This window comes from Dipodomys spectabilis, unplaced genomic scaffold (genome assembly GCF_019054845.1).
Source record: "Dipodomys spectabilis isolate Male_0828 unplaced genomic scaffold, ASM1905484v1 ptg000375l, whole genome shotgun sequence".
Taxonomy (NCBI): Eukaryota; Metazoa; Chordata; class Mammalia; order Rodentia; family Heteromyidae; genus Dipodomys; species Dipodomys spectabilis.
In genome coordinates this window covers 227,392-254,855 of record NW_024871052.1, presented here as the reverse complement: position 1 = coordinate 254,855, position 27,464 = coordinate 227,392, and the positions used below count along the sequence as shown (strand labels likewise).

The 27,464-nt window shown below is 55.7% G+C and overlaps 2 protein-coding genes across 10 annotated transcripts in view; one reads left to right on the top strand and one right to left on the bottom strand.

The window, feature by feature from the left end:
• Faf2 (Fas associated factor family member 2) overlaps window positions 1-27,464 on the bottom strand; it is a 70,464-nt gene that overhangs the window by 2,256 nt on the left and 40,744 nt on the right. The window contains exons 9-11 of one of the 2 annotated variants that reach the window (XR_006145321.1): window positions 24,931-25,102; window positions 24,441-24,584; window positions 21,091-21,469 (exon numbers count right to left, since the gene is read on the bottom strand). Coding sequence is in view for 1 of the 2 variants with exons in the window: in XM_042667063.1 (XP_042522997.1) it covers window positions 21,287-21,469; window positions 24,441-24,584; window positions 24,931-25,102 (499 nt within the window). In the remaining variant the exon portion in view is untranslated. Of the gene's footprint in view, window positions 1-18,752; window positions 21,470-24,440; window positions 24,585-24,930; window positions 25,103-27,464 lie in introns of those variants that run through there. The other variant, XM_042667063.1, reaches the window with a different exon arrangement.
• Window positions 192-16,214, top strand: Rnf44 (ring finger protein 44). 8 transcript variants are annotated; one of them, XM_042667067.1, is made up of 11 exons: window positions 192-210; window positions 10,890-11,040; window positions 11,213-11,402; window positions 11,646-11,813; window positions 12,234-12,410; window positions 12,506-12,667; window positions 13,862-13,995; window positions 14,231-14,318; window positions 14,424-14,545; window positions 14,664-14,763; window positions 15,203-16,214. In XM_042667067.1, the coding sequence occupies exons 2-11, from the start codon at window positions 10,934-10,936 to the stop codon at window positions 15,263-15,265; spliced, it is 1,311 nt and encodes a 436-aa protein (XP_042523001.1). In that variant the 5' UTR covers window positions 192-210; window positions 10,890-10,933; the 3' UTR covers window positions 15,266-16,214. The 8 variants fall into 8 exon arrangements, with proteins under 8 accessions (XP_042523001.1, XP_042523003.1, XP_042522998.1 ...); XM_042667069.1 differs by lacking the exon at window positions 192-210 and adding an exon at window positions 4,841-5,114 and having other exon boundaries at window positions 12,237-12,410; XM_042667064.1 differs by lacking the exon at window positions 192-210 and adding an exon at window positions 4,842-5,114.

Genomic DNA, 27,464 nt, shown 5'->3' with positions numbered 1-27,464 from the left:
GTAAGTGGGATGCGTTGCCCTAGAGCGCGCCCTCGGCCGCCCAGCCCCCGAGTGGGCGTGGCCGCCAGCTCCTTTCCCCCCCCCCCCGCCGCGTGCATGGTACAGTCCAGGCAGATCCATTCTCGCGCGAGCAGGGAGAGCACGGCCCGAGGCCGCGCAGCCGACGCGCCTCTGCTGGCCCCGCCTCCCCCGCACGGCCTGAGTGGTGAGGTCCGTGGACGGTTCCACTGCACGGACCGAGGGGGGGGGGGGGTGGGCCGCAGCTGGCTGCAGCGGAAGCGACGCGCCGCCGCCCGGTGGGGGTGGAGCCCCCGCCGCGGCCCCCAGGTAACGCCGGGCCGCCGCCGCCGCCAGACTCGGAGCGCCTGGAGTGCGGAGAGGACGTGGCGGTTATGGGCGGCCCGGGCAAGCAGAGTAGCGGTGGGGTGGGGGGGGGCTCCCACATTTAGGCTGGTTCTCCGTCCCGGGAGAAGCAGTGCCGCGCCGTTTTCCCTGCAGTGTCCCGACTCTGGCAGTGCCGCACGAACTACAAGTCCCAGGGAGCCTTGCGCCGCGCGCATGCTCGATCGCCACGGCTGGATCCCCGCGTCGGGTTCCGGGAGCGGGCCCGCGGGGGCTTCGAGCCCGTTGTGCTTAATGGTGGGGGGGGCAGGGAGGCGAGGGGGAGAAGGGGGACCCTTCGGCTGCTCCCCACATCCCCACCCATCTCACTCCTCCCCGAGTGGCATACTTTGTAAGTGTGGTAAGTGTGGCCCTCCTAGGGCTCGAACTCAGGGCCTGGGCAGCGCCACTTCCGGTTTTCTGAGTGGTTCATTGCAGATAAAGAGAGTCTCACTTTCCCTGCCCGGGCTGGCTTTGAACCGTGATCCTCAGATCGCAGCCTCCTGAGTAGCCGGGATGACAGGCGGGAGCCACGGGCTGACCCCTCTTTACAGATGTCCCCAACCTTCTGGTTTTCTGGTGGTTCATTGGAGATGAGTCTCACCAACTTTCCCGCCCAGGCTGGCTTTGAACTGTGATCCTCAGATCTCAGCCTCCTGAGTAGCTAGGATGACAGGCTGGAGCTTTTATTTATTTACTCTTATGTTTTTGTTTGCTGGGACTGGGGCTTGAATTGGCTTCTTCCCCCTCAAGGCTGGCTCTCTACCCACTGGAGCCACAGCTCAAGCAAGTCCTGCCTTTTTTTGGGGGGGGAGGGTCCGGTCGTGGGGCCTGAACTGTGGGCCTGGGCACTGTCCCTCAGCTCTTCAGTTCAAGGCTAGTGCTCTACCACTTGAGTCACAGCACCACTTCCAGCTTTTTTCTTTTTGCTTATGTGGTGCTGGGAATCGAACCCAGGGCCTCAGGCATGCAAGGCAAGCGCTCTACCACTGAGCCACCTTCCCAGCCCCGCAAGTCCTGCTTTTTGTTGGCTCATTGGAGATAGAGCCTCACGCCCTCTTCCTGGCATGGGTCAGTTCTTGTGAATGAAGGTAGTTTGGGGTTCAGGTGCATTCCGTCCTGCCCAGAGCAGAGAAGCCTACAAGGGGGCCTAGCTGTCTCTTCTCTGGGGTGACTCCAGGCTCGGTCCCCGTACTCTGTGCTATGTCAGGTCGAGACCAGCCCTGGCTCTGTCTTGTTGTGCTGTGTGTCCTGAGGTGGTGCACCCTGGGAAAGTTACTGTGTCCTGTTTGGAGGAAGGTTTGAGGGGGAGTATTTTCTGACATGCAGGATCTGGGGGAGGTGGAAACCCTGGCGGAGCAGGGCCCCCTGGGAAATGAGGGCCACACCCTCTTCTTCCTGCCTTGGCCTGCCCAAGCCCCTCCCATCTGCCTGGGCAGCCTGGCAGAGGAAGCTGGAGTGTGGTAATAGTGCTTTGTACTTGGGTCACAACCAGATCCCCTCTGTGCAAACCCTCCATCTTGTCACCTGGAGCCATCCACTAGTACCTGAGCCTGAGGTCTCTCTCCTGATCTGGGAATATCCAGGCCTTGGATTTTTCCTTTTACTTTCTGTTTTGGTTGTGGGGCTTGAACTCAGGGTCTGGGTGCTGTCCCTGAACTTTTTCTCTCACAGCTAGCTCTCTACCGCTTTGAGCCACAGCGCCACTTCTGGTTTTCTGGTGGCTCATTGGAGATAAGAGTCTCACAGACTTTCCTGCCTGGGCTGCTTTTGAGCTGGGGTCTTCAGATCTCAGCCTCCTGGGGAGCTAGGATGACAGGTGTCAGCCACCAGCTCATGGGGTGGCTCCAGATTCTTGAGCAGCCTCAGTGATCACCAGAGATCCAGAGTTGCTATTTGCATTGTATGACCCAAACTTAAAAAGTCAGGCACGGGGCTGGGAAGGTGGCTTGGTGGTAGAGCGCTTGCCTTGCATGCATGAGGCCCTGGGTTCAATTCCTCAGCACCACATAAGCAAAAAGAAAAAAAGCCAGAAGTGGCGCTGTGGCTCAAGTGGTTCAGCGCTAGCCTTGAGCTGAAGAGCTGAGGGACAGCACCTAGGCCAAGAGTTCAGGCCCCACGACTGGACCCCCCCCCCAAAAAAAAAATAAATAAAAAGTCAGGCACCTTGTGGCTCACACCTGTAGTCCTAGCTACTTGGAAGGGTAAGATATGAGGACTTCTGGTTGGAGCCAGGAAAACTGAAAAGTCCCTGAGACCTCTAACTAAGCAGCAAAAAAGCCAGGAGAGGTTTAGCTCAAGTGGTAGAACACTAGCCTTGAGCAGAAAAAGCTAAGGAACAATGCCTAGGCCCTGAGTTCAAGCCCCTGTACCGGCACACATACAAATGTGACCCTAAGTTTGCCCCTTGATAAAAAGTGACACATAATGTCGGTGGCTCACACCTGTCATCCTAGCTACCCAGGAGGCTGAGATGTGAGGATCGAGGTTCAAAGCCAGCCCGGGAAGTGGCGCTGTGGCTCAAGTGGTAGAGCGCTAGCCTTGAGCTGAAGAGCTGAGGGACAGAGTCCAGGCCCAGAGTTCAAGACTTATGACTGCCAAAAAAAAAAAAAAAAGAGAGACATATGGCTTTTTGCCTCAGTTTCTCTCTATAATGGAGGTCACTGAGATGATCAGACCTGGCAGGAGACCCTAAGGCCTTCCTTGCCTTCCACCACAGATTTGCAAGAGGCAGTGGCAAAATCAGGACATCACACATGTGGTTCTGGAGCTCAGGAGGCCGGCCAGGCTTCTGGGTTCTGTGGCAAGGGCAGAGACTTCCTGTCTTGGACCCACTTTCCACGGTGAAAGAGAACAGTACCTTCCCTCCTGGGGGCAGGGTGAGATGGGGGGCAGGCAGGAGCTAGGAGTGCCAGTTTCTATCTCCACATGGGGGGTTCCAAAGCACAGGATTTTGAAGCAAAGTCTAGAATTTCTGGGTTTTATGGAAACATTCAGAAGTTGGATAAAGTTGGGCTGTGTTTTGCATATACTCAAGACCTTTTGGTCTCTGGGATTTATTGAGGACTTCCAGGACTAGGCCCAGCCTAGGGAAATGAAAGAATGGAGAAAGAGAAAAGCGTGTATGGGGCGGGGAAGGGTAGCTCTTGACCAACTATGACCAGGGGCCTCTCATCCCACAGCCTTTCCTTTGAGCATCCAGTACCAGTGAGCCAGGCCAGGACTAGGTGATGGCCTGGCTGGAGAGGTGGCAGAAGAGCCCCATGGAAATACTCTACTGCTTTTACTGGCAAGGTGGGATTAATCCTACCAGGTTAAAAAAAAAAAAAAAAGCAAGATATGTACTGGGCACCCTTGGCTCACACCTCTAATCCCAGCTATGAGGATTCCAATTCCAGGTCAAGCAGGAAAGACCATGAGACTCTTTGTCTCCAATAAACCACCAAGAAGCCCGAAGTCAGAGCTGTGGCTCAAGCGCTAGAACACCAGTCTTGGGTAGTGAAAGCTAAGGAACCAGAGCCCCAGGCCCTGAGTTCAAAAGCCCCTAGTACCTTGAGGAAAATGAATACAGATAAAAAGGCTGAACTTTCCCTGCCAGGTGGGGAGGGGAGGGGGGCGGAGGGATAGTAACAGGCAGATTAAATAGCATGAGGTGAAGCTGGGGGGGGGGGGAAGACAGGGGATCTAGGCGGTAGGCAAAGATGGGGGTGTGTGTGTGGAGCTGAGTACACAGCTCTTGGAAACTGGTGTGGTAGAGCAGCTTGAAAAAGGTAGGAAAGAAAGAGGATCCAGGTGGAAAAGAAGGACTGGCAGTCAGGGACAGCCAGAGAGGGCACCCAGCAAGGGTGGTGGGAGTGGGGCTGGCAGAGGGGGACCCCAAAAGGATTGACCAGGACAGCTTGCACTTAAGCACCCCCCCCTCCCCCAGGCCTATTTAACATACAGTCGCAGGAGGAAGACACTGTTTCCCCACGAAGCAGGAAGGGGAAGAGTGGGGCCAGGGTTTGAACCTTGCTCTTTTATCTAGGCTGCCAGCCCCGGGGCTCGAACTCAGGACCTGGAGGCGCTGCTGCCCCTTAACCCCCCCCCCCCCACACCTTCCACTTGAGCCACCAACTCCTCCCAGGTGTTTGGTTCAGTGGAGATAAAAAGAGTCTGTCACCGTAAACACCCATCATCGCCAGTCTCCAGCCCAGAAGCCTCGGTGAGCTCGGCTTCCCGGGATGGGGTCGCGCGGGGTCCCCCCCCGCAGCCCAGCCCCGGGACCGCGAGCCCGGGCTCGGCCTTCAACCGCACCCGCGCCCCGCCCCTTTCCGCCGGCCCTCCACGCCGGGGGGCGGGGCAGTCAAGGGTGTGTGTGACGTCAGCGCGCGTCGGGCCAATCCCCGGGGCCCGGTAGGCTTGAGCTCGTTTGCATAGGCCGCCCCTCATTGGCCCGTTTGGACAATCCGGGCGGTCCCAGCGTTTTTAAAGGCGCCGCTGCGTATAAACAAGACGCGCCGGGGGGGGGAGGGGAGGGGAGGCCATGATGTCACCGCGGTCCGGCACCTCTTGGCGGTGACGTCATCTCCGGGGAGGTTGCGGGCTCAGGGGCTGGTGGGACCATCCTAGCCACCCGCGCCGGTTTGAGAAGCTTCCCCCCCCCCCACCCCCGTCGCTGCACCGGAGGTCAGCCCCGTCGCACGGAAGCGTCCCCGGAGGCGCCCTGGCCCCGAGGAGGCGGCCATGACACGGTAAGTGCGGCCTGGCGGCGCTGCTGCTGGAGGAACTCGCCCGGGGAAGCCGCGGAGCCTGCGAGGCGGGGGTGGCGGGCGAGCTCGCCGGGCCAGCTCGCGGCGGGCGCGCGGCGGGGGGCTCCGGCGCTCCGCTCGGGCCCCGAGGCCCCGCCCCTCGCCTTGGGCTGTGACTGCGGTGACTTTAAGTGAGGGGGGGGCACGAATCGGAGGGATTTTTTTCCCCCCCGCGCCCGCCCCCCCCTCGGTCTGGCTTTTAAGATGGCGGCCTCGTGGTCACGTGGCGGAGGGCGGGCCGCGATTGGCCGGCGGCGGCGCGGCGGGGCGGGGCCTGCGGCGGCGGGGCGGGGCCTGCGGCGCGGGGCGGGGCCGCCGCGGGCTCGCACCGGGGCTACTGTTTGCGGGCGCCGCCGGGCGCGCCCCCGCGAGCGCGCCCCCCCCACGCCCCCCTCCCGCCCCGGCGCGCGACCCCGCCGCCCCGAATGTTGTGAATCAAATGTGGGGTTTGTTACATTCCGCCGCCGCCGCGGACAGTTCTTAAAGGGCCAGCCGCCGGCCCCCGCGCAGCCCGGCGGCGTCCAGCGCCGCCTCCCGCGCCCCTTAGGCCCCGGGCCGTGCGGCCGAGCGCGCGTGAGCCCCGCGCCGAGCCGGCGGACGGCGTCCGGCGGACAACAAAGACGAGAGGGGGCCCCCCCCCCGGAAGGAGCCGGCGATCCCCCCCCCCGGGCCCGGGGCGGGGAGAGGGAGCACATTGTTCCGCAGGGCGGGGACTCGCCGAGGGGTCCGGGCCGGCCCCCCCCCCCACCCCCCGCGCGTCTCCACCATCCCGGATCGCGAACAAAGAAGCGGTCGTGAGGCCGGCCGGCCGCAGGTGAGTGCGGGCCGGGGCTCCCCACTCCCGATCCCCCCCTCCCCGACCCCCACACACACCCTCCCTCCCCCGGGGCCCTGAAACTCCAGTCCTCCCCCCCCCTCCCGGGGAGGGCGGGCGGGGGAGGGACGGGGGGGGGGAGGCCTGGCCAGCTGGCCCTGCAGGGGTTAATGGAGGGCGGTCCCGATCGCTGAGCTCGGGGAGGGGGAACCCCCTCTCCGTCGTGCCCCCCCCGCTCCCCGGGCCGGGCCGGGCCCCCCCGCCCCCCCTCCCGGGGCCGAGCGCCGCGGTCGGGGAGGAAGGAGCCGCCCCTTCCCCCGGCGGCCGCCACTTCCTTTGTTGTTGCTTTTGTCTCACGCCGAGCACATGGTCCGGGCTCCTCGCTTCTTAAAGTCACAGCGCGCCGGGGGCGCCCCCCCGCCCCCCGGGGCTGCAGCCCGGCCTCTCCCTCCCCTCCCCTCCCCGCCCTTCCCCTCCGAGCGCGGGGCGACGGGAGCTGGGCCGGTGTCCGAGCCTGAGCCCCATCCCCGGAGGACGGGGGGACTTCTGGGAGCTCCCTGGGGGCCCCCCCACAACCCGCGCCTGGCCTGCCGGGGGGGGGCGCGGGGGGGAGGGAGGGCAGCCTTATCCCCCCCCCCCCAGGAGTCTGGGGCCCACCTGGCTTTCTTGCTTGTCTTTTCTGACCCCCACCCCCTTTTCTTTTATCAAGAGGTGCCCTGGGGAGGAGAGATCTCCAACCCCCATTTTACAGTTGTGGCGACTGAGGATTTCCTTGGCCAAGGTCATCCTGGTGTCTAGGTTTCTTTGGGGTGTGGGGGTCCCGCCCGCCTGCCTTTTGGGGAGCTCCTCTGTGGAGTGGGGGGCGGGCCAGGGTAGGACGGAAGTGGGGCCTGAACCTGCCGTTGTTTCCCAGCTCTGGACTTGGCCCAGAGGAAGCACTCTTTCCTGGTTGACAGACCCCACCTCCCCCTGGCCTAAAGGACAGGGCCAGGGGCTGCCCTGGCTAGGGTCAGAGTGGGTACTTGAACTTGGGAATTGGCTGATGGGAGGGGCGTGTGGGTGTGGAGGGTCAGACTGCTGGGATTGCTCTGCTTGCGTGCACTGATGGGTCTCTGAAGAACCATTGGCAGACCTCACTGGCGCTGTGCAGGCATGGAAAAGCAGCGCTGTTCAGGGGTGGCCTCCTGATCGCCCCTTGCTGTTTGACCTTGAACAAGTTGCTAGATTCACCCCACGCCTTGAATCCACTGGCAGAGTTCTTCACAGGTGCCTAAGAGAGAACAAACACCCTCTCCTGCCTCCCTTAGCTTAGGTTACAGGTGAGAAAAGAAGGCTTCTGTCCTGGGCTTTAATGCCAGTCAGTGCGTGAGCCAGGGGTTGGAGGAGTCTGGGCCTAAGTCCTTGCCAGGATCAGTTCTGTTCCTCTCTGGTTTTGTGGCCTAGAGCAAGTTCCTTCCCTAGGACCTCAGTTATGTTAGCTGCAAAGTGGGTGTGTCCTTTCAGCTCTTCTAGACCCTGGGCCCACTTAAGAGAATTCGGAGGTTCTCTTCATGAGGGCAGCATATTTCCACCGCTGCCTGCAGCCTTGAAAGAAGGGGTGCTTTGTTTCTGCTTGGGAATGGCTTCTAGTGATCACACACACCCCACTGGTTGGATTCTGCTGTGCCTTTTGAGGAAATCCTTTTGCATGTGTATGTGCCAAAACGGGGACTTGAACTCAGGGTCTTGTGCTTCTGGGCCGTTAGCTGGTTCATTAGAAACGAGAGTCTCTCAGATTGATCGGGCCAGGCTGGCTTTGAGCCATGATTGTCTGAGCTCAGCCAGCCTCAAATCTCAGTCTACAGAGTAGCCAAGATGACAGGTGTGGCCCACCAGCGCCGGCTTGGGAGATAGAGTGTGCATTGTTCCCATTTTACAGACAAGGAAACTGAGGCCGGGAGGGATCTCCCGTCTGAAGTCTCCATCCAAGATTCTAGGCAGGAGCTGAGGGTGTTAAGTGTGGAACTGTACTTGGCAACCCTGTCACCTCTGCCACCGTTGCCTCCCAGCCAGAGGCCCTTCTGCCTGCTGGTTCTGTTTCTCAGCTCCTTACCTCTTCCCTTCCCTGAGCAGTGGGTCCCTTTGTAGTGGATCTGCAGATTCCCACACCCCTGGGCCCCTGCATCGGCACCCCTGAGTCTTGGCACTTGCCTAGCCTCAGGAGACAACCAGATAGATACACAGGAACAGTGGAGACCACTGGCTTAGTGTGTAACCCTCGGTTGGACACACAGCCTGTGTTATCACCTGCAAGAGCTACTGTCAGAACTTGCCAAGCTGGTCCATAGGAGTTAGCATAGTTCTCCCAGGATCCCAGCCAAAGGCTGAGGTTTCTAAGCTGGGCTGGGCCTTAGAGACTGCTGGGGGAGGCCTGGGAAGGTGGCTCTGTGGTAGAGTGTTTGTCTCGCGTGCATGAAGCCCTGGGTTCCATCCACCTACACAGAAAAGGCTGGAAGTGGTGCTATGGCTCAAGTGGTACAGCGCTAGGCTTGGGCAAAAGAAGCTCAGAGACAGTGCTCAGGCCTGGCCAAAAAAAGAAAGAAAGAAAGAAAATGCTGGGGAATGTGATAAAAATCCAAGTGTCACTGGAGTCTGATATCTAAGGATCTGGGTTCAAAGCCAGTCTGGGCAGAAAAGTGTGAGACTCTTTATCTCCAATGAACCACCAAAAAGCCGAAAGTGGAGCTGTGGCCCAGGTGGTTAGAGCTCTGGTCTTGAGGGGAAGACTCAACACTTAGGCCTTGATTTCAAACCCCAGTACTGGCATGCACGCACGCACACGCGCGTGCGCACACACATCCAGAAGGTCTGGGGTGGACCAGAGCATGCATTTTTGGTTATTTGTAGGCTTTTCTTGAAGCTTCCCTTGTTCTCTTGTGGCCAGATCAGCAGCAGGAAGTGAGGGATGTGTGTGCACACATGTGCAGGATGTGCGCTTGGCCTGCTGGGGGTGGGGGTGGGGATTACAGACCCCGTCACCCGTGGTAGGGAGACAGAGGATGGATGGGGGTGGGGGGGTGGACCTGGAGAGGAAGCTTTCGCACTGAATGAGGGGGATCAAAGCCTAGTGTGGCCCTCTTCTTTCTTCCCATAGGAGGCTGGGTGGTTTTGTTAATACCTCACGGTGGGTGGTTCTGTGCTGGTCCTGGAGACTGAACTCAAGACCTAGGCGCTGTCCCTTAAGTTTTTTTCTCTCAGGTCTGCCACTCAGGTTTTTGCTGGAGAAATCTCGGAGACTTTTCCTGCCCCCCCCCCCCCCCCCCCCCAGCTAGCTTCTGAACAGCGATCCTCAGATCTCAGCCTCCTAAGTAGCTAGGATGACAGGCGGGAGCCACCAGCACCCAGCAAGATCCCCAAGTGTCAGCCATTGGCATTCAGTGTCATCGTTGCCAGATGGTAGCCTAACCCCTTTTGCCGAGTGCCTGAGTCTGGACCTAGCAGAAGTGTCCACTTTGCCTGCAAAAGTGGAGAAGGACTCCCCTGTGCAGAGATTTGGGGAGCAAGCTTGTACTGTTGGCAGGAAGGACTGGGGTTCTGAGCTGAAGGTTGGTGGGCTCCTTGGGCTATGTGAACAGCAGGTGTGTGTGTGGGGGGGTTGTTTCTAGGTAATGTGTACCTTTCAACTTTATAGGTCCTTGCTGGTCCAGAACATTTCCTGCCACGAGCTTGTTTCTAGCTCTGGAGTTAGTGGGTAGAAGGAAGCCTGGACTGAGCCAGATCCTCACCTGAACCCCTGAGTCTGACCCACAGGGAGGAGACACCCCTATTCTTGCCCAACTTCCTCTCTCAGATTCTTCCTCCTTATTTCTCAGCAGGCCCCGCCTCCTATTTGGGGGCTCCCAGAGCAAGCTCCCCCTCCGCTCCCCTGCAGGGACAGCCAGGATTCCTCTCTAATTGAGCCTCAGTAAAATAGCCTATCGCCCATGGCTCAACGCCTGTCATCCTCACTACTCAGGAGGCTGAGATCTGAGGATCGCTGTTGGAAGCCAGCCCGGGCAGGAAAGTCCGTGAGACGCATCTCCAGTGAACCACCAGAAAACCAGAAGTAGAACTGGGGTTCAGGTGGCCTAGTTAGTGCTAGCTTGAGCACAAAAGCTCAGGGACAGAGTGCAAGCCCAGGTCCAGCACCCCCAAAATTTTAAAAAAAGAAAGGTATAATAATGACACTGTCCTTAATACGTTGAAGTCACACCTGTGTGTACCAGGGGAACAGGTTAGGAACAGGATAGATACATCTTTGTCTTGGACTGAGCCCTTCCCTGAGGCAGGAAGCAGTCGGAAAAACTTTTGCCCCAATGTGATGGAAAAAGAACTGGATCCCAGACCTCCAAGCAGTGTCTCCAGGGAGCCCCCTAGTGGTGTGGAGGCCGCACTGCAGTGCCTTGCCCACGCCTCTTAGCAGGACATTGTAACCTGGAGCTTTTTTCTTAATGTCGGTACTGGAGCTTGGGCTCAAGGCCTAGGCACTGTCTTTTAGCGTTTTTTTTTTCTTTTTTAACCCTATACCACTTGAGCCATGTGTCTACTTCCAGTTTTCTTTGGTGGTTAACTAGAGACAAGAGGCTCAGTCGACTTCACTGTCTGGGCTGGCTTGGAACCTCGATCCTCACATCCCAGCCTCCACCTAGGATGGCAGGAGGGAGCCACAATGCCTGGCTGCCCTGCAGGCCCTGTGATCCCACTGGACACAGCCGGAAGCCGAGGCCTGGGTTCCTTGAGGCTTGAGCCCGTGTGATCTCTTGTGAGCACTGGACTCCGAGCACCATGCACGCGGCTGGAATTGGATCCATCTCCTCTTAACCCCTCATTGGGCAAGGGGCTGCGTCTCTCCAAGGCCTCAGTGTCCCGCTCTGCTTGTCTCCTAGGGTTGTGACCCCCGGCCTGGCCCCCCCAGCCCTCGGCTCCCCTGATGCGGCCATGGGCTCTAGCAGTGACTAGGTGGCCACCGTCCGCCCCTACAGCCCAGCGACGATTCTCCGCGGGGCCCAGCAGCGCTCCAAGCCAGCTCTGGGGAAGGTAGGACAGAGGGGACACCCCCCCCCCCCCCACCGCCCTGCTCCCTACTTGGATGGGATGGGGGGGCCATCTCGGATGGGGGGGGCGGGGCTGGGGACCCTGGCTCCTCTCCCTGCTCTCTGAATGTGTAGGGGCCCCTCATTCCTACTGGGGCCTCCTCTCTGTGGTGTAGCCTCGGCCGCCAGGGCCCCCTGGCCAGTCCACCTGCCCAGGATGAGAGCTTACCCTCCCAGCAGCCACCGCGCCAACCCCCACACCTCCCCGTAGAGGAGCGCCGGGCCTCGGCTCCTGCCCACAGGAGCCCCCGAATGCTGCACCAAGCCTCCCAGCAGAGCCCGTTCATGGTTGATCTCCACGAGCAGGTAGGCAAGACCACCCGGCTTTACTCCTCACACGTCCCAAGCGACGCACTGTTAGGTATAGGTAGGTAAACTGAGGCCCGGGGGGGGGATGGAGGCCCCTTCCCCATCTCAGGATTACCCCCTCGCCCTGGGGGGGGGCAGTCTGCAGCGTACGGGGGTGGGGGGCGCGTCCGGCTGGGCTGGGGGCTGAGCTGGCGACCACGCTTCCTCCCGACAGCGCCCTGGCCCTCTCTCTCCTCACAGGTGCACCAGGGACCTGTCCCTCTGTCCTACACCGTCACCACAGTAACCACCCAAGGCTTCCCCTTGCCTGCAGGCCAGCACATCCCCGGCTGCAGTGCCCAGCAACTCCCAGCATGCTCCGTGATGTTCAGCGGGCAGCATTACCCACTCTGCTGTCTCCCGCCCCCGGTGAGTAGCCAGCGCTCGGTGGAGACACAGACGTGGCCCCGCCGTCCCTCGTCGCTAGGCAGCGGGCAGGCCCCAGTGTCCCTTTGACCACGGTTGAAAAAGCCTGTGCAGGGCCCAGCGGCTCACACCTGCCATCCTAGCTACTCAGGAGGTTGAGATCGGAGGATCGCGGTTCAAAGCCAGCCCGGGCAGGAAAGTCCGTGAGACTCTGATCTCCAATGAACCACCAGAAAACCAGAAGTGGCGCTGTGGCTCAAGTGGTAGAGCACTCGCCTTGAGCAAAAGCAGCTCAGAGACAGTGCCCCAGGCCCTGAGTTCAAGCCCCAGGACTGGCAAAAAAAGAAAGCAAGAGGCCCAGCCCAGAGCCCAGAAAACCATTCTCTGGCTCTCTCCCAGCCGCCCTTTTTCCCCTTCTCTCAGCAGCTGATCCAGGCATGCACTATGCAACAGCTCCCTGTGTCCTACCAGGCCTACCCCCACCTCATCTCCGGTGACCCCTACATTCTGCACCCCCCACCGCCCGCCCCACCGCCCCAGCCCACCCACATGGCACCTCTTGGGCAGTTTGTATCACTGCAGACCCAGCACCCGCGGATGGTGAGTCTGGGGAACGGATCTGATGCTAGAGGAGGAAGGGGGGGGGGTCTTCCCTGTCACAGACCCATGACCAAACCCACCTCTGCCTCCTGTAGCCTCTGCAGCGGCTGGACAATGACGTGGACCTGCGTGGGGACCAGCACCCCCTGGGCAGCTTTACCTACCCCACCTCCGCCCCCGGTCCAGCCTTGTCCCCTTCAGTGCCCCTGAACTACCTGCCCCACGATCCGCTGCACCAGGAGCTGTCCTTTGGGGTGGTGAGTGCCCCTCATCTGTCCCCCCTCCTGGGCTCAGCCAGGCGGTCACGCCTGTAATCCTAGCTACTCAGGAGGCTGAGATCTGAGGATTGCAGTTCAAAGCCAGCCCGGGCAGGAAAGGCTGGGAGACTCTTATCTCCAATAAACCACCAGAAAACAGGAAATGGCGCTGTGGCTCAAGTGGTAGAGCGCTAGCCTTGAGCTGAAGAGCTGAGGGACAGCGCCCAGGCCCAGAATTCAAGCCCCATGATTGATGGGGGGGGGGGGGGGGTATGTGTGAGGGGGGGAGTTCCTGCTTTGGCCTGGTGGCTTGGCTCTTGTTAAGGAGAAGATGCTTCTGCTTTGGGACAGGAAAGGATTTTTGAAATGTTAGATTTTATCTTAAAGTGGTTTCTTTCCAAGATGGAATTAAGACACCTCAGATTATTCAGGAACTATCTGAGGGGCTGGAAAGGTGGCTCAGTGGTAGAGTGCTTGCCTAGCATCCATGAAGCCCTAGGTTCGATTCCTCAGTATCACATACACAGAAAAAGCCAGAAGTGGCGCTGTGGCTCAAGTGGTAGAGTGCTAGCCTTGAGCAAAAGAAGCTCAGGGATAGCGCCTGAATTCAAGCCCCAGGACTGGCCAAAAAAAAAAAGAACTAGCAGAGGATTGTGGGTTTATTTTGAGATTACTTTGTATACTGTTCATCTTACTTCAGAAATCATCTGACAGAAATAAATTTCTCTTATTCAAATTAGCCAGTCACCAGGCTGGGGAGGTGGCTCAGTGGTAGAGTGCTTGCCTCGCTTGCATGAGGCCCTAGGTTCGAATCCTGAGCACTTCATAAGCAGAAAAAGCTGGAAGTGGTGCTGTGGCTCAAATGGTAGGGCGCTCGCCTTGAGCTGAAGAGCTGAGGGACAGCGCCCAGGCCCAGAGTTCAGGCCACACAAAAGACAAAAGAAAAAAAAAATAGCCAATCACAAGCAGATGGTGAATCTGAGCTCAACCAATCTGAGCAGAGCAGGGGCGTGGCCTTCTGGGTTAGGGATAAAAAGGGAGCAGCCTGCTTGCTTGCTGTGAAAAGTACATTGTGCCTCGCTGAGACAATTCCGCTATGTATCTTACGGTTGTGACTCTTAATGGTTCTTGGAGAGCCTATTTAGAACCGGAGGGCGGCCTGCCCCCCTGACCTCCACTGGCCCCTTCTTCCAGCCCTATTCTCACATGATGCCACGGAGACTGAGCACCCAGAGGTACCGCCTTCAACAGCCGCTGCCACCACCACCTCCACCGCCGCCGCCGCCGCCTCCACCACCTTATTACCCCAGCTTCCTGCCCTACTTCCTGTAAGTACCCACACGGTGATCCTAGAACCCTGGTTGTCCCTGGAGCACCCCCACCCCCACCCCACCAGGTGCAACACATGCGGATTAGTTGGGTTATCGATTCTCCCTTTTCCATCCCTCTTCCCCCCCGCCATGTCCCAAGATAAGATTCCCAGGGCAGTGGAACAGAGGGAAGCATCCTGTGCCCTCCAGTCCCTAGTGACGTTGACACTGAGCCCTTTGACCTGTCCTCTAGCTCGATGCTGCCCATGTCACCCACAGCTATGGGACCCACCATCAGCCTGGACCTAGAAGTGGATGATATGGAGATGGAGAACTACGAGGTCCGTGCTGGCAAGGAAGTGGGGCCAGGGTTGAGGATGTTGGGCGTCCCAGCACCCCCTGGGTTCACTGATCCCTCCCCCCTCCCCCTGTCCTGTCCCGTCCAGGCCCTCCTGAACCTGGCCGAGCGGCTGGGAGATGCCAAGCCCCGGGGTCTCACCAAAGCCGACATAGAACAACTCCCGTCGTACCGCTTCAACCCCGACAGCCACCAGTCAGAGCAGACGCTGTAAGTCCTGCTCCCTGATTGGCTGGGCTGCAGAGATCTCTGGGAGGATGGCGGGATGGGGGTTGGGGTCCTCTGTGGTGAGTTCTCAGCATGGGGGTGCCGTTTTGTACCCTTCCAGATGCGTGGTCTGCTTCAGCGACTTCGAGGTGCGGCAGCTGCTGCGAGTCCTCCCCTGTAACCACGAGTTTCACGCCAAGTGTGTGGACAAATGGTTGAAGGTAAGATGGCCGGAGCCGGTGGCTCACGCCTGTCATCCCAGCTACTCAGGAGGCTGAGGTCTTAGGATGGCGGTTCAAAGTCAGAGTCTGTAAGGCTCTCATCGCCAGTTAACCAGCAAAAAGCCCGAAAAGTGAGTTGCCTGCCTTGGTAATCCTCGCTCCTCAGGAGGCTGAGATCTGAGGATCACAGTTCGAAGCCAGCCTGGGCAGGAAAGTCCAGGAGACTCTTCTCTCCACTGAACCACCAAAAAGCCCCAAGTGGAGCTGTGGCTCAAGTGGTAGAGCACCAGTCTTGACTGAAGAAGCTCAGGGATGGTCCCTAGGCCCTGAGGTCTGTCACACACACAAACACACACACCCAGCCAACCCAAATCAAAATCGGTGGGATACAGGCCGTGGGATCAAAACCTGCCTGACTCCCCACCCCACCCCACCCCAGGCCAACCGGACGTGTCCCATCTGCCGGGCCGATGCCTCTGAGGTACCCAGAGAGGCTGAGTGAGGCGCCACGAGAACCCTGCCCGAAGCTCTGGAAACATCCGGGGAGGACAGCCGGGGAGGGAGGGGCCCAGGCCTGCCTCCGTTCCACCTACAACTCCAGGGCCAGCCCTGCGAGAAACCCCTGCAATAAGCCCCTGCATTTGCCAAGCTCCAAAGACTCCTTCCCCCCTGCCTGCCTGTCTGCCCGCCCGCCCGCCCACCATGGAGCTGTCTGGGTGTTACCCCCTCACCCCAGCCTTCCTCCTGATGACCCCTGAGAGGCCTCCTCCCTGCTGGCACTGGAGAACCTGCAGGTCTCCCCCCCCCGCCACCCCCTCCAGTGTGCCCGGTGGGAATCCTTGGCGCGTCCCCCTCTCCCCCAAGCCATGGGCAAAGGGGTCACCATCCTGGGTCACTACACTGAAACGCTGTGCCCACCACCCAGGGGGCCTTGCCAGGTGTGTAGGACAGATGATGGCCACCGGCCACTCCCTGAGTCCCTGCCTGGCTGCACCCCCAGACAGCTTGGCTGTGGTGGTCTAGTTCCTTAGGCGGATCTGTGCTGGGGCACAGCCCCCCACCCCCCCAGCCACAGCCGCCAAGGGCTGTGTTCCTGGTGACACGGCTTCTCCAAGGTGACACACAGGGTTTGGCCCTGGCCTGATGATCCCCCTCTTGGGAGATTTTTTTTTTGTGGGGTTTTTTTTTGGCTGTTTCTACTCTTTTTTTTTTTTCTTTCTTTCTTTTCTTCTTATAGCCCCAAAACTTGCGTGTAGAGTTTGGAGGTGTGGATATTTAAGCCTTCTTTTGGGGGGTGGAATTCATTTGATTTTTTTTTTTAAGTTTAGTGAGATACAGGGACCAACCAGGACTGGGGGTGCCCAGAGAAGGGGGGTTGCTTGGGACAGAGCCCCAGTGGGGTGGTGCTGCCTGGCCTGCGTGCTTGTGTGCAGGTGGGGGGGCGGGGCTGCACTGGGGTGGGGGTGGGAGGGGAGGGCTGGGGGGGCTGGGGAGCTGTGCTCAGCTGATAACTGCCACGCACTGTACTGCACACGTCCCTAGAGCCTATCGGGACCCTACGCTTTTCAGGGCATTTCTCCCTCCCCTCTCCCCCCCCCAGCCAGGCCCAATCTTCCACCTGCCTGGGTGAGTCTCCCCCACCCCCCAACTTCGTCCCCTTCCCCCCCCCCCCCCCCCAAGGAATCCCAGGAGACAGGGACCAGGGAAAGCCTGGACTTCCAGCCTACTTTCTCTGCTCTCCTCCGGAGGAGGTGCCCCCTGTAGGGTCTGGCTGAGCTCCCCCCCCCCATTCCTCCCCCCCTCCCCCCCCCCCGGGGTTGCTGCCCTGATGAACGAACCGCGTGTGGGGCTGGCACATCCTAGCAGGCAGCCCCTGGGCTCCTGCTGCCTCAGGGTTGCTCCAAGCACCCTCGTTCTGCCCGCAGCACCCCTGCCCCCTCCCCCTCCCCCCAGCACCCCTGCCTGCCACAGGGCCCGGCAGTCTGGGCCTATCCCACGGAGAACCCAAAGTCTTACTGTATATAACTCCAGGTGACGTTTCTATATTTATAGCAGTGTTGAAAACCCACGTGTTTTACACAGAGACCCATCTTCTTTGATCCCCCCCATTCCCCCCCTTCCCCCCTCCACCCCAACAACAACAACAAGGTTTTCAAATCCTTAATGCTTCCTGGGGGGGGGGCAAGGGGGTTTGGGGTGGGGTGGGGGAGGGCGGGCAGGTGGAAAATGGCTCATGGACTGTATATCCGCTTGCAGACATGGGATTTCAACTAGCAGCTAGCGGGGAGGGGTTGGGGAAACACAGCATTTAACAACAACAAAATCATTAAAAAAAAAAGCAACAAAAAAAAAATGATTTATGAAGCAATTATTTAGGATGTTTGTGATTTGCGACCTTGCTATATACTAGATGCCATGTGACCAATGATTTCCCGTGGTGGGGGGCTTGTCATTGTTTACGATTTATCAACCTCTGGCCGAGGCATGGCCGGGCGGGGACACGCTCTCTCCCCAGCCCTGGCTGGGCCCCAGCGCCTGGGTTCCGTGTTAGAAAGGTTTTCTATATATATAATTACATATAGATTGAATATATGTAATTTCGGGGGGCCCTGTTCCTTGCACATTTTACAGTTACCTCATTTTTCCCCATGTATGTATTTGAGAAAAAAATGCTAATATATAGAGAAAAAAAATGGTTCTTAAAGCTTCAATGTGTGGTTTTTTTCCTCCATTTCAGCGGTTCACATTGGTTTGTAGCATTTAACTAACTAGTCTGTTGTATTATATATATGTGTATACTGATTGAAATTTTTAACAGATTTGTACTTTTTTTAAAATGAAAGTTGCTAGTTCTGCTTGACCAAGTAGTGCAATCATTATTTTTTTTAATATTGTTGCTGATTTCAGAGGGAATATTCACTAATAAATGTATGATGTATACCAAGTGCGGTCCAAGCTGCTTTTGGTTGAGCCTTTCTTTGAGTGGAACTTGGGGCTCAGACAGGGAGGTGTGAGGGACAAGAATAATGTTTCTCTGCTATGGAACTGTTGGGGGTTTGGTTTCTTGGCAAAGTCCCATGGTTCCTTAGAGGAGGGGGGGCGGTGTCAGGTCTTGTATCTTGTGCCACTTCAGCTAGACTGTTGGCACATTAAAGGATTCCTCTAATTTGGGAGAAATAATGGTCGTGGCTCGTGGGGTTCTGAGGGTTGGGCTCTGGTTCAGAGGTAGAGCGCTTTCCTCTGGTGCCAGGTCCTGGGTTCGATTCCCAGCATACATACAGGTAGGTTATTTTAGCAGCTGGGACTTGGGTCTGTTCTAATGAGGTCTAAAATGCCATCATCCCCAGAGAAAATCATTTTCCCCAAAGAATCCAATAGCTATGTATATATTTTTGGGGGGTGCCAGTACTGGTGCTTGAACCCAGTGCCAGGGTTTAGCTTTCTGGCTCAAGGCTGGTGCCCTGCTGTTTGAGCCACAGCTCCACTTCGGGCTTTTTGGTGGTTAATTAGAGATGCTAAAGTGTCATGGGCTTTCTTGCTAAGGCTGGTCTGGAGCCATGATCCTCAGATCTCAGCCTCCTGAGTAAGCTAGGGTGACAGGTTTGAGCCAGCACTGCCTACCACGCCAGAAATGGGTAGTTTAGGGGGAGGTCGGGGCAGGGAGTTGCAGAAGCCCCGAACATGTTAAATTCGATCACCAGATGACAAACTCTTTCCATTCCTGGGGGGGGGTGGAGGGAACAGACATTGGTACTTTTAAGTGTCCCAAGTAGATCCTGGGGCAGACAGCATTAGCCTCATAGGCATGCAAGAACTCACCTATGGTGACACGTGACAGCTGGTGTGGGTTCTGCGTGAACTCTGCTCCTTCCTGAACTGCTCTTTCCAAGCAACCATGTCTTACCAGGGACCCCGGAACACATCTGCCTGGACTCCTTCCCGCAGTCCCCGTTCTAGACAGAAACACCCACATGGTGGTGGTTTTGTTCGTTATAAAACATTTAATGTTCACCTACAATACAATGTAAACCTTTATGAAAAAAAGAATTTACACTAGGTTTGTTTCCCCACACCCAGAAGTGATCATCCTGTAACTATTGGGGTGCAGTAAGAGCGGAGGCAGCGCTTCTGCGGTGCGTGAACTTCCCGATGCGCCCCTCCTCCATCGTACGAAAGCAGGTATAAATGGAGCTTTTTGTTCAAGCACCAGGCAAATGATCTGCATCCAACTGCTCATCTTCCGAGACTCTTTTCCCCCTCAGCCTTGGCACCATGAGTAAGGGTCATCATAACTGCTCAGTTAAAAGATCCTAGGTTCTTAGTTACTTTTTGAGAAGCAGATAATTCATTCTCCTCTGCCATCTGTCCCCAATCTCACGGTAGAGGCAAGTGAGGAGAAATACTTGTTGCAGGAAGTCCTACAGATGTAGGAGGAGGAAAAGACCAGAAGGGCCGTGCTGAGGAAGAGCGCACAGTTGTTCAGCTGACCTCCATCTTGGGTGTCAGCATGGTGGTTTTCCACAGCGCTGCAGTTGAAATGGCTCCATTCACTGTGCCTTTTGGAATGCACAGCTGGACGGTTCCAGCTGTGACTTGCAGACAGCAGCACAGCCTGGCAGATGTGGCTTCTGTTTCTCCCTTGCAGCTCTTGGAGGTCCTTAGGAGCCACAGATGGGCCTCGCATGGTGACACGCATGCAGCCCCGTGTCACCTGTGAGGGGTGACTGGCACCCTGGAGGCGGCACTAAGCGAGGAGGCAGGCATGGATGGAGTTGAAGGAAAGCAGAAAGAACTGTTTCAAAGGGACCAGAGAGGTCCCTCCAGGAAATGGGCAGGGGGCTCAGGAGTTACCTTTCCTGAGGGACCTGGTCTTAACCTTGTGGCATCTCACATCCTCTGTCCGACGGTTAGTTACTGGAAGAGGCATTAACTAGAAGGGCATGTTACTAAAAGAGACCGTGCTATTAGAGAAGAAATCCCTACCATTTCCTGGGTGTGGGACACTAGTACACCCTGCCTAGAGCAGGCCCCCAGCTCCCTCCGGGGTAGAGCTGGGACTTGGGACAGGAAGGGAGGCCCCAGGAGGGATAAAACACTCCTTGTAGCTTGTTGGTGAAGCCAATTTTGCCTGGGTTGAGTGGAGAACAAGGTTCGCCTCTCCGAAGCTTGCTGGGATAACAGCAGATCTGGTGTTCAAGGGCACTGGAAAATCCACAGGCCTCCCCTCGACCCCGTGGCCCTTACTCCAACAGAGGGCTGCACAAAGCCTTATGCCTAATATTACTACTTCGCAGAGAGGTCCTTAGGTTTGCACCAAGCCAAGGAGCTTTGGAGGATGATAGATAAGTCACGCTTTACCCTGACCTGACCTTCCTGCTTGTACAGCGTGCTATAGTTCTGAGCCTTGCAGATCGGCCACCAACACTTGGAAATCCGTATCAGTGCACGGTGGCTATGTTCCCGCTTACATGAACTCAACAGCATCAGCCAGCAGCGGCACACAGCTGCTACTTGAACACAGCGGCCCAGGGAGGAAGATAGAACCTCCAGCAGGTGTGTGCCTAGACTGCACGTACTGCCCGGGGCCTGGGAGTTCCCTCTATGCCTTAAAACACTAGGGCCTCCCACAGAGGCTCCACCACCGGCCCTGTCTATGGAAAGGCACTAGGCTTGGCAATTCGGGAAAGCTGAAGCAGCTGAAAGAGGAATGAAGAACTGCCATCCTTTGCTTCAGACCCCTTCAGGTTTTAGTGGGGTGCACAGGTGGGAAGAAAGGACAGCAGGTTGGACCAAAACCAACGCCCTCAGTTGAGGGGGCCAGGAGAGGGACAATGGCCGAAAGAAGCACAAAGCAGCCCAGGCACCTTTATTACGCTACTGTGGGCTAAGGAGCCCAGGGCACGAACTCACGGCTTTTAAGAATTGGCTCTTTATCAAATAAAGAAGAAGAAGAAGAAGAAAAAAAATACATCCATGACAGCCTCATTCCTTTGGTCATCAGAAAGCAACAGAAACAAGGAAAAGTGATCCAGAAACCAGTTCAAGGAACGTCTCTCTGCTCTCCCCCGCTCCTCCCGAGGCTTCTCGGGAGAAGGAAGTAGTCTTCAGGAGATGGGGCTGGAGCTGCTGGCTGGACGCTTTCACGTTTATTCTCCATAAAAGCAAGAATGAATGAGAACAAGTGGGAATGTCCCCTTCCCCAGTGGGACACCGGTGGCTGGACAGGCGTCCGCTGGCTGGAGGCTGCGTGGTGCAGAGGCCGTTGGAAGGGTGAAGCGAGCTTTGCCGAGCGAGGGTGCGTTCATGGCTAACCACACACATACACACACGCGCACACGCGCGCACACACACGCACACACGCACACGATGACTCGCAGGTGGCATGGTTTCTCATCCTTCCTTAGGATGCGGCAGTCTTTTAAAAAAAATATTGTATTATAATAATAATAGGAATTTCTCTCTCTCTCTCTCTTTCCATTTCCTTTAGGGGGCGGGGCGGGGGGTGGGGGGAGGATGACAAATGTCATTCGTCTGTTAGGTCCTGAACAAAGAGAACTTCTGTGTGGCTGAGTCCCGCCTCCTGCAGCGTGGGCGGGTTGGGCAGCTCCTCTGAAGGGACGCACGGCAGTACCCGCCTGGGAAAGTTGGCTTCAATTTGAAACTTCTCTGGGCTTTCCTTCAAGGAGAATAAGAAGTCGTGGATCACCTGCAGAGGTCGCATGGAGAAAAGAGAACGGCAGTGAGATGGACTGTGCACCCCAGGCCCCCCAGGACGGCTGACGTGGAGAAGAGGCGAACACTACTGCAATGCTTAAAGGAATCACAAGCCCGCCGCCACACCAACTCTCTGATAATGTGCTTTTTTTGGGGGGTGGGGGGTAATCAGTCTTGGTAGTTGAACTGGGCACCGTCCCTGAACTCTTGCGCTCAAGGCTAGCTAGCGCTCTACCACTTGAGCCACAGCTCTACTTCTGGCTTTTTGCTGGTTAATTGGCAATAAGAGTCTCACAGACTTTCCTGCCCAGGCTGGCTTCAAATCACAATCCTCAGATCTCAGCCTCATGAATAGTAGCTAGGATGACAGGTGAGCTCCTAGCACCTGGATAAATGTTTTCACACAGAAATAATCACAAAGGTCGGGTGCCAGTGGCTCACGCCTGCAATCCTAGCTACTCGGGAGGCTGAGATCTGAGGACCGCAGTTCAAAGCCAGCCAAGGGCAGGAAAGTCCATGGCACTCTTATCTCCAATGAACCACTAGGAAACCAGAAGTGGTGCTGTGGCTCAAGTGGTAGAGCGCTCACCTTGAGCTGAAGAGCTGAGGCTAGCGCCCAGGCCCAGAGTTCAAGCCTCACGACCAACACCATAAACAACAAAAAGAAATAATCACAAACTTCCAGAAGGGCTGGAAGTGCAGGGCATTGAAGCTTTTTCTTAGGCCAGATGTAGGTAAGCAGCCATTCTGAGTTCCACACCTCCTAAACACTCATGGGTGTGACGAACAACCAGGGCTGCTTTCTACTTAACACTGAAGTCAGCAGATGTAAGCACTACTTCCACAATACAATAAACACAGTCATTCCCACAGCATCCATGCGGTTGGTTCCTGAAACACCTCTGGAGATCCACAGATCCATAGATGTGCAAGTCCCTCGTCTCAAGTGGCAGAGCACACACCTGCATCCTTTAAACCAGGTTTCCATTTTGTCTCATACTTAACACCTGCACTGCAGTATTTAGGGAATAATGAGAAATCCTGATGCTAATGTTTTCCCCGTACTTCTGATCTGTGGATGTGAGCTCATGATACGGAGGGCTGCAGGCTTTTGTGATTTCCACTCCATTCAAAATGGGCCAGTTGTCGTTTGTGTGGTTTTTGTTTTTTTGTTTTTTTGCGGGGTGTACTGGGGCTTGAATTCACAGGGCCTTTCACTCTCTCTCTGTTTTTTTTGCTCAGGGCAGATGCTCTACCATGTGAGGCACACATCTACCTTCTCCTTTTGCCTGGCTAGCTGACAATAAACTAGCTAATGCTAAGTAGCTAGGGTTATAACCATGAATTCTTTAAAACCAAACAAAATCCCTATGATGACTGTCTGAGGCTGAGACAGGAAATCATCCTGGCTGCTACTCAGGAGGCTGAGTTCTGCAGTTCAAAGTCAGCCTGAGCAGGAAAGGCCATGAGATTCTTATCACCAATAAACCACCCCTAAACTAGAAGAGGTACTGTGGCTCAAAGTGGTAGAGCCCTAGCCTGGGGTGGGGAGGGGGGAAGATCAGGGGGAGCACGGAGGCCTAGAGTTCAAGCCCCATGACCTTAAAAAAAAAAAAAAAAACAAGCACAGTGCTGGCCTGGTCTTGAACAACCCAGGAAAAAAATGACAAAGTGGATTTTAGCATTTGCATACTCTAGCCTGTGCCATCTTCCCATGAGCTCAGTCTTTTAAGCATCACCTCGACAAGGGAGGAAGTTGCAGATGAGATCAGCTCTTGAGGGGGTAAAATGGCATGGTTAAAAAAAAAACAAAAAGCAGACTGAACTGGGGCTGGGAAGGTGGCTCAGTGGTAGAGTGCTTGCCTAGCATACATGAAGCCCTAGGATCGATTCCTCAGTACCACATATATAGAAAAAGCCAGAAGTGGCGCTGTGGCTCAAATAGCAGAGCACTAGCCTTGAGCTGAAGAGCTGAGGGACAGCACCCAGGCCCAGAGTTCAAGTCCCAGGACTGACAGAAATAAACAATAAATAAGAAATTTATAAAGCTGTATCAGAGCTGGGTACAATGACTCATGCCTGTAATACCGGCTACTCAGGAGGCAGAGAAATGAGGGAGCTCTTGGTTCAAGGCCAGCCCAAGGCTAAAAGTGAGATTCCCTGTCTCAGCAAATAAGCCAGTAATGGCAGCTGACTTGTGTAATCTCAGCTATATGGTAATATGTACCTGAAATTCCAGCAATATGGAGATGCATAAAACAGGAAGATCTCCATCCAGGCTGAACGAATGAGAAACTGGTCTTCTTTCTGTAAGAGTCTGAGTCTATTGCTATGTGAATGACAAGCACTGTTGTGTGCGTTCAAATGCACGAGGGACCCTCAGGAAGTGGGGTTTCTTCTGTGCAACATGGGCAGAGGAGAGATCAACAGCCCCACCGCACCTGCTCTTCTGTTCGACGTCACTTTGTGCTCTCTCTGCAGATCAAGGGGCTCTTGGGGACCTTCTTTGTAAGGTATGTGCTTTCTTAGCAGGATTCAAACATTATGATAGAAGAAAACTGAAAACACCAGGCGCCGGTGGCTCACACCTGTCATCCTAGCTACTCAGGAGGCTGAGATCTGAGGATTCTAGTTCAAAGCCAGCCGGGGCAGGCTCATATCTCCAACTAACCATCAAAAAGTGGACTGTTGGTCAAGTGGTAGAGCAAAATAGCTAAGGGACAGTACCCAGGCCCTGAGTTCAAGCCCCAGTCGGGGCACAAAACAAAAGAAACAAAAACTGGCTTTGATGTGACAGCCCGGCCTGAAGGAACCTGTGGCAGCTCATGGCATGCTTCCTGGCGTCCCCCGACATCTGACCCCATCTCTCTGGGATGCCTCCTGTTCAACACTGTGGAGTCTGAAGCTGCCACACCTCTAGCCCAGACGCTACCACAAGCACGTGCACCCCATGCGATCCTTACTGTTAGAGACTGTGAAAAGTGGAATCGTCTCTCTACTCGAGAATCATTGGGTAATTTGAAGATGATCTTGACGCTTTCAGGGTCGTCAGGGGAGGGCTCAGGAGGCAGGCACTCCAACTTCCTTTCCTTTTCCTCCTGTAGATTCTGTGGAGACACAACACAAAGATGAGGCCAGGGCTCCAATGGGGGGAGAGGGCTGTGAGGAACCACTGTCACTAGCCCATCAAGTCCAGCGCCTGTGCTGTTGGGTGGCTGTATTATTTAGGTATTTGACTGCCTGAAGAGAGCAGCTATCTAGCTGTGAGAGATAATACACCGCAAAACAAGATGACAAAGGGAAGACCATGCCAGCTCGGTATCAGCTAATACTAAGAATGCACAAGGCAGGAAAAGCAGAAGCTGCCCACAGTCCCTTCCCACACAGGCTGACCCCCCCGCAGGCTCCAGGTCAGGAGTCATGACTCACGGGGCACAAGGCCCCACCCATCACCTGCCGCCGCCTCTCCTCCGCCAGCTTCTGCTGCTGCACCTCCTCCTCCTTCCGCCTCTTCCGCTCCCGCTCCTCTCGCTTCTTCCTTTCTTTCTCCTGGTCAGCCCTGAGAGAGGCCAGGTAGGCCTCGTCCTGCTGCTGCCTCAGCACCTGGGTCTGGTTCCTTTCTTCCCTGAGGGCAGATCAAAAGCATCAAAACGAACACGGGGAGCCCAGCATCCTGAGGCTTGCACTCTGGGCCTGGGCACTGTCCCTCAGCTCTTCAGCTTAAGGCTAGCGTTCTACCACAACGCCACTTCTGGTTTTCTGATGGTTAACTGGAGGTAAGAGTCTCACGGACTTTCTTGCCTGAGCTGGCTTTGAACCTCAATCCTCCGATCTCAACCTCCTAAGTAGCTAGGATGACAGGCGTAAGTCACTGGCGCCCGGCTCACACTTAGAATCCGCTAGCTACTGAGGAGGCTGAGATTTGAGGATTTGGGTTCCAAGCCAGCCTCGGCAGGAAAATCCATGAGACTGTTATTTCCAAGTAATCACCAAAATAGCTGAAAGTGGCCAGGTGCTGGTGGCTCACGCCTGTCATCCTAGCTACACAGGAGGCTGAGATCTGAGGATCACGGTTCAAAGCCGGCCCAGGCAAGAAGGTCTGTGAGACTCTTATCTCCAATGAACCACCTGAAAACCAGAAGTGGTGCTGTGCCTCAAAGTGGCAGAGCACTTGCCTTGAGCAGAAGCAGTTCAGGGACAGCGCCCAGGCCCTGAGTTCAAGCCCCAAGACCAATACAACAACAACAAAAACAAAATAATAGATAAAGCTAAGGTACCATAAAATGTTGATGTATAACGTGTTTTTTTCTCCAGTGAAATCTTATGTTCTCTCTCTTACTCTTTGAGATCCAGAGTCTTGAGCTTACCCAGCAGGCACTATAACATCAAGCCACAGCTCCAGCCCAAGTTTTATGTTCTCTTTGCATGGACCATCCGAAGACTGAACAGATAAATATTTCTTTTTTTTTTTGGTCCCGTCGTGGGGTCTGAACTCTGGGCCTGGGCGCTGTCCCTCAGCTCTTCAGCTCAAGGCTGGCGCTCTACCACTTGAGCCACAGCACCACTTCCGGCTTTTTTTCTTTTTGCTTATGTGGTGCTGGGGAATGGAACCCAGGGCCTCATGCGTGCAAGGCAAGCGCTCTACCACTGAGCCACCTTCCCAGCCCCCAGATAAACATTTCTTCAAAATGTCTGCAAGGCACAGATCTTAAATACACTATTCAATGAATTTTAATAAATGTGACCCTGGAAATCGCCCCTCTCCAATCAAGAGAGAACATTTCTCTCACTCCAGAAAGTTCCTCAAGTATGCACTTTTCTTTTTGTGCTGCTGAGGAGCATGGCAGAGCCCTGTGCATGCAGGGTGAGCCCTGGACACCCCTGTTCTACTTCTCACATGGTTAAAATCCTATTGTAGTCAGGCGCGGGTGGCTCACACCTGTCATCCCAGCTACTCAGGAGGCTGAGATCTGAGGATCGTGCTTCAAAGCCAGCCTGGGTAAGAAAACCTGTGAGATTTTCGTCTCCAATTAACCACCAGAAAACTGGAAATGGTGCCGTGGCTCAAGTGGTAGAGCACTGGCCTTGAGCTGAAGAGCACATGGATGATGCCTAGGCCCCGAGTTCAAGCCCCGACTCAAAAAAAAAAAAAAAAAAAAAAAAAATCCTATTTATATTCATAGCTTTTGCCTTTGCAGTTTTCTTTCTTTTAAAAGAAAAAAAATTTTTGGACTGGTTTTAGGACTTGAATTCAGGACTGTACTCTTTCCCAGCTTGCCTGCTCCCAGCTAACACTCTACCACTTAAGCCATGCCTCCAGTTCATATAATGAATTGCTTTAAAAAAAAAAATTGGGGGCTGGGAAGGTGGCTCAGTGGTAGCGTGCTTGACTTGCATGCATGAGGCCCTGGGTTCAATTCCTCAGCAACACATAAGCAGAAAAAGCCGGAAGTGGGGCAGACACTCAAGTGGTAGAGCGCTAGCCTTCAGCTGAAGAGCTGAGGGACAGCGCCCAGGCCCAGAGTTCAGGCCCCACGACTGACCAAAAAAAAAAAAAAAAATTATGCCAGTATTGGGGCTTGAACTCAGGTCCTGGGCACACACTCACTGTCCCTTAGCTTTTCTGCTCAAGGCTGGCGCTATACCACTTGAACCACAGCTCTGCTCCCAGCTTTTTGCTGGTTATATAGAGATCGGTTTCTCAGATTTGTCTTCCTAGGTAGGCCTGAAACCACAATCCTCATATCTAAACCTCCTGAATAGCTAGGTTACAGATATGAGCCACTGGCTCTTAGCAGTGTGATGCCCTTTAAAATAAACTGCAAGTGTATTGCTGAGTTCTTTGAGCCAAGTAAACCAAGTATTAAAGATGGAGGATGTGGGAAATCCTCATTTACAATGTAGAAACTCAGGCAAGACAATGGGTGACTGGCATCCACAGAGAATAGGTGACAGTCTTGGGGACCAAGCACTCAACCTGTAGGATC

Excerpts from the sequence above, each read along its gene's own strand:
- Rnf44 (XM_042667067.1), top strand. The coding sequence starts at position 10,934 with ATGCGGCCATGGGCTCTAGCAGTGACTAGGTGGCCACCGTCCGCCCCT. Across the intron at positions 11,403-11,645 it reads TGGTTGATCTCCACGAGCAG|GTGCACCAGGGACCTGTCCC; the intron begins GTAGGCAAGACC and ends CTCTCCTCACAG. Across the intron at positions 12,668-13,861 it reads AGGAGCTGTCCTTTGGGGTG|CCCTATTCTCACATGATGCC; the intron begins GTGAGTGCCCCT and ends CCCTTCTTCCAG.